This window comes from Solanum pennellii, chromosome 10, assembly GCF_001406875.1.
Source record: "Solanum pennellii chromosome 10, SPENNV200".
In the NCBI taxonomy this organism is placed as follows: domain Eukaryota; kingdom Viridiplantae; phylum Streptophyta; class Magnoliopsida; order Solanales; family Solanaceae; genus Solanum; species Solanum pennellii.
Genome location: NC_028646.1, coordinates 79984075 through 79993745, shown reverse-complemented (window position 1 = coordinate 79993745; position 9671 = coordinate 79984075). Strand labels below are relative to the sequence as shown.

Here is a 9671-nt window from a genome sequence, read left to right as displayed (position 1 = left end):
CTGATTACCTTTGATCATATACATTATCTAGTAGTTTGGGTGACTTCTTTTGCTCCTTCTGTGCAAAGTGTGAACTGAACTAATGGACTGGTCCCCTGGAATCAAGTTTCAGAAGTTACTAGCTTTTAGCCATTGATTTTTGTTATCTTTGCTATGTCTATAGTGGAAGGTCATAGATCATTGCCTGTCCTGATGGTTCCTCTGTCGAATTCCCGTTGCTAATTACATTTGATCACACACATTATGTAGTAGTTCGGGTGACTTCTTTTGCTCCTTCTGTGCAATGTGTGAACTGAATTAGTGGACTGGTCCCCTGGAAGCAAGTATCAGAAGTTCCTCCTGTAAATCCATTGCTTGTACCATGATTTATAGTGTCCTTTATATAGCAGTTTCTCCCATCTAGTAATGTTTGTATATAGTCAATGAAAATGTTTTTACAAGTTTCTTTAGTTTTTAATGTGGCTCAAGTGTACTGAAAGAAGATGAAGTTATTATCTAGAAAAAAATGGATGACATTTTGCATCATGTTGTATGTTTTTGGCAATTCAGTGCAAAGATAGTTTTTTAGTTCTTATATGATCCTGCTGGACGCGCTTCATTATCTGTGAGTTGAAAAGTTTCCAGCTTTTAGCTATTTAGTTCTGTTATCTTTGCTATGTCTATAGACTATAGTGGAAGTTCATAGTTTGTTACCGCGTTCATGTCTAAACGGTACCATGTTTTGATAGTTCCTTTGGATCACATTTAATCTCACACTTAATTTAGCAGTCCAGGTGACTTCCTTTGCTCCTGCTGTACAATGTGTGAACTGAATTAGTGGACTGGTTCCCCGTAATCAAGTTTCAGTAGTTCCTCCTATAACCATATTTCACTGAGAACCTTCTTCATCTCATTGTCTCACCAGTATCACTAGCGTAAATTTCGAGCAACTCTGTCTACCTAGCTGTTTGTTTCTTCTCTTGGATGTCTTGGAGTGGAATCTTGGGTTCTCGTTATTTCTGTTGCAACTCCATTAGTCCTTATCTTTGAATGCCTCGTGTATCTTGACTGTGACACATAACACTTCACACTAGCCTTGTCATTGAAGCTGTAGAAGAACATCCATCTTTGACTGTTACCGTTGATATCTTCAAATCATGGTTTTGCTCTGCATTGATTTCAAGTTACAGAGCCCTGAGGAAGGTAAGAGAAATTTCCAGGCATCAGATTTCGATGAACAAAGTTTGATCCAAATGCATGAGCATTGGCCCTCCTGAGCTTCAGTTATTGCCTTATTTGGTGATTATTATTGTTCCTTGTTTTTAGATTGCGATGTTATGTTTTTCCTATTATTTGCTATGTCACTTTTGTATCGTTCTTCTTTCACTGTTTTGATGTGTGTTACTCGAGAGTCGAGCTGAGAATCTTTAACCTCTCTACTAGTTAGAGAGTCGAGCTGAGAATCTTTAACCTCTCTACTAGTTAGAGGTAGGTCTGTATACATTTTACCCTTTCTAGATCCTGCATACACTTTAACCTTTTCCTGGTGCCAAGACTGCTCTTGCATCTAAGGCACTAGCATAATGTACTTGAAAAATTGCAAAAGACAACATATGTAAGTAATATCCATGAATTTTATTACAAAAATAGAAAAAAACTATCCTCTATAAAAGAAAAAAGAAAGAACCTAAATCACTTAATCCATCTCTCTGTGTCTTTTATTATACACATGTTATAGAATTTGATGGACAATAGTGTCAAATTTGGAGATTTAACATAGGATTTTGGTTGAAGATATCGAGCTAGGCAGAGTGTTGTGAGCGTTAGACATGTTTAGAACGCACAATTGAATCTCTTGAGCTAGGCAGAGTGTTGTGAGTGTTAGACATGTTTAGAACGCACAATCGGATCTCTTTTAAGACATAAAGCCTCCCAAAATTGAACCCCAAAAAAGACTCTTAAAACAAAGGTTCAATTCAATTTTCTAAAGTTGGGTTAGGTGTTAAGGTAGAGTGGGAGAAAATAAAATTAGTCCCACCTTAATGGATTAGAGTACAAGTTCGTTGTTTAGTTGACAACTCAAAACAATTTCAAAAGAATATTCTATAATCTTTTTAAAACTACTCCATCATCTCCATCTTTTTTGCTATCTAATCCAAAAGTTGACATCATTGATACTTTCTTACGTTCTAATTTAAGAGAGTCAAACAATTTAAACTTGACGACATGAAATCTTCAAATTATTTGAAATAATTAAAAAAGTTAGAGCAAAAGACAGAGTCATTTAAATTCCGATATTCAAAAGTATCACATAAATTAATCACATTCTCTTTCATTAGCTAGTAGCTACTAATAGTATTTTAATTAAATAACCACTCTTCTTGCTCCATTACCAAAATAACAAAAATCCATTAGCACCTTACGAATCCACCCTATATAAGTTCTACCCCTTCTTGCTCTTCTCATCACACACAAGCAAATAGCACTTCATTTGAATTCTAGCCACTTTGGTTCTAATTTTATTCTTTCAATTACAAATGGAGAAAAGTGAATCAACCAAAATTGATGTTGTGGAAACTAACAAAGAAAAGAAAGGAAAAGCCCCACTTTTAGGAACAGCAGCTGCTCCTGCTATTGTTGCTGCTGTTGGTCATGATGGACATGCAAAAGGAGGTGCTAAAAGAGGAATTGCAATTTTTGACCTTATTTTAAGAATAGCTGCTTTTGCTTCTGCTTTAGGTGCTACTGTGGCTATGGCTACTACTGAAGAAACTCTTCCCTTTTTCACTCAGTTCTTTCAGTTCGAAGCTAGCTACGACGATCTTCCTACTTTTTCGTAAGCAAATCAATAACCTGTTTGATTAAACTTTCAAAATCTGCTTATTTTAAAAATAACACGTCGAATATCTGAAATAAACACTTTTGACTTCTCGTCCAACATTGGCTATTGCCTACTTTTTTAAAACTTATTTATGTGCATGATATGTAAATAATTTACTATATTATATATATGTGTTGGATTAGGTATTAGACCTAACTCACACTCCAAAACCTAGCTCATAGGGAGGAGGATTGTCCAAACCTTATAAGGAGTCCACTCATCTCATTAACCATCGATGTGAGACTTTTGTCATTCTTTAACACCCCACCTCACGCCCAGTTCTTAGCATCCGGTTCATTGGCAGTTTTGATTTTGGGGGCCCAACATCGGGTGAGACGGGCCCTGCTCTGGTTTCATGTTGAATTAAGTATTAGGTCTAACTCACAACTCAAAAACTAGCTCAGAATTGCCCAAACCTTATAATGAGTCCACTCATCTCGTTAACCACCGATGTGAGATTTTTTTTCATTCTTTAACAATATGTTAATTAATTAATAATTTTGCTATATTTTACAGGTTTTTTGTTGTAGGTATGGGAATAGTTGTTGCATACCTTGTCCTCTCAGTACCTTTTTCTATTGTTTGCATTGTACGATCCCATGCAGTTGTACCAAGGCTGCTCCTCATTATATTTGATACGGTACGTAGAATTTTACGTAAGCAGTGTCGATTTATTATCAGAACTCAAATATATTCTTGTCGTTACAAAATTAATCCAAATATGTTCTTGATAACTTTGAAGGTGATTATTGCATTGGCAACGGGTGCAGCAGGGTCATCGGCAGCCATAGTGTATTTGGCTCACAATGGAAACCAAGATGCAAATTGGTTAGCAATATGCCAACAATTTGGTGATTTCTGTCAAAGGGCCAGTGGAGCGGTGGTGGCCGCCTTTGTCACGGTGGTGCTCTTAATCCTCATGGTGGTGATCTCTGCTTCCGCTCTTCGAAGACACTAAGGACGTGTTTGTATTTATGGAAAAAGAAAAAAAGTATTAGCTACTGCTTACAGCATCTTCATTCACTCGTCTCGTTGTATATTGAAAAAATAATTAGTGCTATATTGGATTTTAAGTGTTGATGTTTTGCTTTTGTTTTGTTAAGGTGTGGATGTTGTGTTTCTGGGGAAATTTGGGAAGTCTTGTAAATCATAATTGGTAAATTCAGGGAATCTATGTTGCAAGTTATGCTGTAATCTTCATAGTGATTTTTATATATTGTAGTTCTCAATTTTCATCCATGTATTATGACTATATTTTAATATTCATTTATGTATTGTCCGTATTTTAACTTTCTTTAAGAGTAAAAATATATTTAAATATTTCGATTCTTTGAGTTTATTACTTATTATCATATATATGAATTTTCTATCTGAATTATCACCAATGTCTGTAAAACACATCAAACAGTGATGATTTTTCACGAAGATAAAGTGATCAACGAACTGTTGAAGCATATTTTGATAAAATTGGTGATAGATGATTAAAAATAGCTTGTAAATATATAGTATACTTATATTATCATGTATAAGTAATATATAATTTTATGTATATCGATCTATTTGAGAAAAGTTAATAGTAAATTCGACAGGCTATTAATGTAAAGATCATTTAAGGGGCTATAGGTGCAAATATTCAAATAGTACTAAATTCAAGCCCAAAATCAAAATACTTCAAAGTCCATCTCTTTCTTCAACATTCATCTTTCACTCTCTCTACACAGCACAACAATGGCTGCCTTGAGAAAATTATTATTACCCAAAAATACAAGTGTTGTAATATCAAACTCTACAATTTTCCTTTCTCGAAGAGGCATAGCTTCTAAGCTATTTGTTGGAGGTTTTTTTTTCCTTCTCTCTTTTAAACACTTGTGTAGACGATTGTTTTTTAGAAATTCATATGAAAGAGCTCATTCTCGTAATGAAATTGTAATTATTTGATAAAAAATGATATTTTTGGGTTTATTTTGCCTCTGTAGCGCTGTTGCCTAGGTATATATGCTTTGCAATTGGGTTTATGAAGGGTTTATGGGTCTGTTATTAAATAAACGTAGTAATAAAGAAGGGGTGTATGCAAATGAATTGAATTATTTGTGTACTTTGATTATCATATCGTTTTGTTGCCATGACTATTTCACTCTTGTTATTTTTTCTGACCTGCTTTGAAATGTTTTGGCTTAAACCTATCGGAAATAGTCTCTCTACCTCTCTAGGAAGGGGTAAGGGTTAAGGTCTGCGTATACTTTACCATGGACCCCACTTGTGGAATTAGGCTGTGTTTCTTGTAGTAGTTGTCAAAACTCTTGCAAAGAGGTATGTTGGAGGATCCTCTTGGAGTATTTATTTAGATGGAGAATGATTCTCCTATGGCAATCAAAATAGGAGAAAAGAACCAAAATGTAGGAGCTAATCTTAAATCACCTACTCGATTGATAGGCAGAAAGTTTCTTCCTAGTTTATTTGCTTGAAGCGTAAATGTGTAAGCAAGAAGTGAAATAACAAGTATGAAGCAAGAGTTACTTCCATCCGTCTAGGAGTGATTGGAGAGAATTGTTATTATTTATAAAAATAGGTTGGTTAGTTGGAAGGACAACCGTTTAATTTTTGCATCCAAGTTATGGCCTAGTAGTGAGTAAAGTGGATTGAGAACCACGGGGTCTCCGGTTTCAATTCCTCGGAGGCTAAAACACCAGGTTATTTCTTTCCACCAAGCTTTCATAGACAGAGTTACCCGATACCTTTGTTGGTGGGAGGTAGCAAGTATATCCCATGAAGTTAGTCAAGGACCCAAGGTGCCCATAAGCTAGTCTAAAATCCCACACTACGCTGGGGGAAGGGGGACTTGAAGGAAGATTGGGACAAGATCACACTGCTTTGGGGTTAAAACAATCAGTCTTTTTCTCATATTAGGTCTAAAGGCAACCTTGAAAAATCTTTCTGATATTGCCTAATTACAATACAAAAATTATTCGAGAAGCTATACAGAGAAATTAAAAAAAAATGTTTTAACATATTCTCCACTCTTTTGAGTAAACGTAGACAAGCAAGATCAGTATCCTAATTAGCATAAATATCTGGAAAAGGATGGACGAAAAGCATTTGCAATGGCCGAAACGAAGATTCAGGGGTCCTTCTGTAAAAAATATCATGGAACTTACTCTGGGTAATGGATATTAGGTATTATAGGTAGGCGTTTGGTTGCAAGAAAAGAGTCTAACCTCGTTAACTTCAATTTAAATGGCCATTTATCTTTCCATTTACAACTGCTGATCTTTCATCTGGTTGGTTTTTACCTGAAGTGGGGTATAACATGGGGGATATATGATAGCTTCGATTAGCAGTGCATTGTTTTCTGTATTAGCTCTCACCTTTCAAAATTCTTACTACTACAATTTCTTCCGTTACAATCTGACTTATAATAGTCCTGTTTTAGTCCATCTATGTAGTGTTGGCACTTGGCTAACTGAGTTTTTACAATGCAGCTATACTTGCAGCCCCACAAAGAACCTCTAATGTAGCTTCTACAGATATTACGACATGACAAATAAAGAGCAATATCAATAAATCTTCAAAAGCTTTCTATATGTCTAAAGCAGCTTACTGTATTATATTAGTAACTCAATTTAGCACAACATATATAAATCATCTTTAATTAACTTGATATCACAAAGGAGCTTTTTCCAATTTGCTCCGTCGCTATCTATGTGGCAATCTACCTTTTTAGTCAGTCCCTTAAAGTGACATCTTTCTGAATTTGGTACAATAATTTAACTTTAAACTTTTCACTTTATCCTTAATGAGATGATTCCTAGCCAACCAATATCTATGACTTATTTTGGGCCAGTCTTCCTTTCGTTCTTAAATGGCAATGATTTGTCTAACTATGATTGTGTGCCATTAAAAATTTATTGCAGAGTTGATCTTGATTAGTTCCGCCACATACTTAAATGGCTTATTTAGAAAATTATCTAAGTTGTTAAGATCTTAACTTTAACTGCAGAAAAACACCTTACCAGTTGAAGAACTCCGCTACACTTGCCATTTATGAGTATTTGAGGATAGCATGTACTTTCCATGTGTTCAAGATTTTGTACTTTCAGGAAATACATGAAAAAACACTGGTTTCCTCACTTTACAGTGTGGTCTCCCTAGTTGTGTTTGAATGATGTTGTAAACAGCTTATATTCTTGTACTGCGAAACTGGATATATATGTCTCATTCCTTTCAGAAATAACCAATCAACTTTCTAGATGGGGATTTGTTGGTGTGCTGCTTATTGATCCTTCATATAGGTTTTTTATTCATATTTATATGACAGAAACAAGTTGTTGCCAAAAGGCTGACCATCTCATCCTATTTAGAAGGCTAAAGGAGTACTCGTTACCCACTGCTCTGCCATCGGAAAGAGAAACGAACAATATAGAAGATCATTGTCCACTTTAATGCAAAAAAAAAAAAGAAAAGAGAAGAAAGATCATTATCGAGAGAAACAAACTTATGAGATATTGTTATTTCAGGCCTCTCATTTTACACCACAGAGAAGGCACTGTCAGAGGCATTTTCTCAACATGGTCAAGTTATTGAAGGTGAACAAATATACATATGTTGGTCTCTCTTTTAGATATGGTACGACTTCACGTCTTTAGTTTAATCTTGTTTATTTGCCAGCTAAAATTGTGACGGATAGAGTCTCAGACAGATCCAAGGGTTTTGGATTTGTCACCTATGCATCTGAAGATGAAGCGGAGAAGGCCTTGCAAGAAATGAATGGCAAGGTATGTCCATATTATCAGTGTATCTGTTTTTGATGTGTACTATTATGTTCATTATCGTTCAATCATGTATATTGAATGATGCAGCCTCTTAATGGACGAGTTGTCTTTGTGGACTACGCTAAGCCTAAAACTGATGGTGGCAGTATGCCAATAGCCCGAGGACCCCCTGAGCCACCAGTAGAACAATGAGAGTTACCAAACAGACCACTCTGACTCTAGTGCAGCCAGAGTTGCAAGCCTTGCTCTTGCTAAATGATTAATCTGGAGAGCGTCGTTTCTTGTTTGGCCGGCAACCAAGAATTATACAAAGTAAGTTACCACTAGTCAAAAGAAGTTGGTTGTTTTTCAAATATGAGTGAAAAAATTATGTAATGCAATTGTAATGATGGCAAGTTTGGCTCAAATATGAAAGTTATGTCATTATGTTATACTCTACTATTAGAACGAAATATGTGCAAATCTTGCAGTAGTTGATTTGCCACTAATCTATTCTACCTTGAATTTAATTTATTTTTTTTTTGCGATGGTTTGAGTGGGTAGGTGGGTGGCATTAACTCATATTATATAATTATAAATACACTTTTAAATTGAAAAGTCATCCTTACATTTTGAAGAAAAAAGAGAAAGAATAGCCTACTTTTTGACTCCAACAAAATTCCATGTGAATTTGTGAAGGCTGAAATGTACTGTTCTCTAAAAGAGAAAGATGAGGCATCTATCTACAAGTTTCGTGCAGGCAAGAAAATTGGAATATTTTTCTTGAACGGAGGGTCTATCGAGAGATAAGGTCCACATCCACTCTAGCTATGCAGGCAAGAAACATGTTTGGTGATGAAAGAATAGTTTCAGTTAGAGGTGTCAAATGGACGGGTTGGGTTGAAACTGAAGAATACTAAATGGGTTGAGATAGAAATCGGGTTGGGTCTTGACCTGCCCAAGTTTACTTTGGGCTCAAATGAATTGGGTTCAAATGATCTAAAAAACGGGTTGGGTCTTAAATCGCCCAATTTGACCCGATTAATCTCGATAATTTTAACATAGTGATGTTTAACTTTTATAATCATAATTCAAATTTTCACTCAAGATTTTTTAAAAAAAGTAACAAATGGATAGATAAATCTTAAAATATGTTAAATAAATAATAATTTATACCTTTAATATAGGAACATGTTTTAGTAAAGAGTTTTAAAACGGGTTGAAATTGAAAATTGAATTAGGCTCAATTAAGGATTTTCTTAAAATGGGTTAGGCTTGAGTGAGTTGAGATTGAATCGAATTAAAATTATCTTCAGTTCGAACCTTAAAATTATGTGGGGGTTATCTATGTTTGGGTTCATTTTTTACACCACTACCTCCAGTGTATAAAGCATCTCAGTTTCGGAGAAGGTTACATTGCGATGTAGACAGCTTATCCTACCAAATACAAGCATTAGTTGCTGCTTTTGTGACATAATAAAAAACACGAAGATAAAGATAATTTTATCGTTGCAATATACATTAATGTGTTTGTAGAGCTGCATAAATCGTGAATTAGGTGAACTTTGAACTTTCATAATGTAACATCGTTCTAGTTGTCCTACATTATTTAATTGTATTAAAGAATTGATGATGCGTTATATTGTTTTCATCGAATTGAGGTAGACATGTCCATATATAATTATACTCAATAGTTGAGCATTTGATAGAACTGTGCTTTTCATTAATTGATGTCGATATTCTATGAAGATTGTACACTAGTGACATAAAATATCTTCCTTCTTAAGAATAAAAAGAAAAGGATAAGCTATATTATCTTAATCAAATATACTTCCCCGATATTAAGACTATATTTGATTGAATATGAAATTCAAAATCAAAAAAAATTTATTAAAATTTATCATTCAAAACAAATTATATATATTTATACGATTATAATTCATCTCATAAAAAATAAAATGTGAAATTTAAAATCATATCATTTATAGATAAGAAAATTTTATCCTTTGGAACAAAGTAAAAAAAAGTACTATTACACATAGTTGAAGCATAAGAAGCAAGTA

General features: G+C 34.5%; 2 protein-coding genes across 2 annotated transcripts; both read left to right on the top strand.

Moving 5' to 3' along the window:
* The first annotated feature begins 2272 nt into the window (after positions 1-2272).
* Positions 2273-4130, top strand: LOC107001774 (casparian strip membrane protein 1). Its single transcript, XM_015199748.2, has 3 exons — positions 2273-2815; positions 3377-3500; positions 3603-4130. Exons 1-3 carry the CDS (start codon positions 2517-2519, stop codon positions 3816-3818), a joined length of 639 nt encoding a protein of 212 aa, XP_015055234.1. The 5' UTR covers positions 2273-2516; the 3' UTR covers positions 3819-4130.
* A 394-nt stretch (positions 4131-4524) lies between these two features.
* Positions 4525-8117, top strand: LOC107032360 (small RNA-binding protein 11, chloroplastic). Its single transcript, XM_015233957.2, has 4 exons — positions 4525-4697; positions 7375-7443; positions 7526-7632; positions 7717-8117. Exons 1-4 carry the CDS (start codon positions 4589-4591, stop codon positions 7819-7821), a joined length of 390 nt encoding a protein of 129 aa, XP_015089443.1. The 5' UTR covers positions 4525-4588; the 3' UTR covers positions 7822-8117.
* Positions 8118-9671: the final 1554 nt, after the last annotated feature.

Coding starts and splice junctions, on each gene's coding strand:
- LOC107001774 (XM_015199748.2), top strand. CDS start 2,517: ATGGAGAAAAGTGAATCAACCAAAATTGATGTTGTGGAAACTAACAAA. Junction 2,816..3,376: donor GACGATCTTCCTACTTTTTC/GTAAGCAAATCA, acceptor TATATTTTACAG/GTTTTTTGTTGTAGGTATGG. Junction 3,501..3,602: donor TCCTCATTATATTTGATACG/GTACGTAGAATT, acceptor ATAACTTTGAAG/GTGATTATTGCATTGGCAAC.
- LOC107032360 (XM_015233957.2), top strand. CDS start 4,589: ATGGCTGCCTTGAGAAAATTATTATTACCCAAAAATACAAGTGTTGTA. Junction 4,698..7,374: donor TTCTAAGCTATTTGTTGGAG/GTTTTTTTTTCC, acceptor TTGTTATTTCAG/GCCTCTCATTTTACACCACA. Junction 7,444..7,525: donor ACATGGTCAAGTTATTGAAG/GTGAACAAATAT, acceptor TTTATTTGCCAG/CTAAAATTGTGACGGATAGA.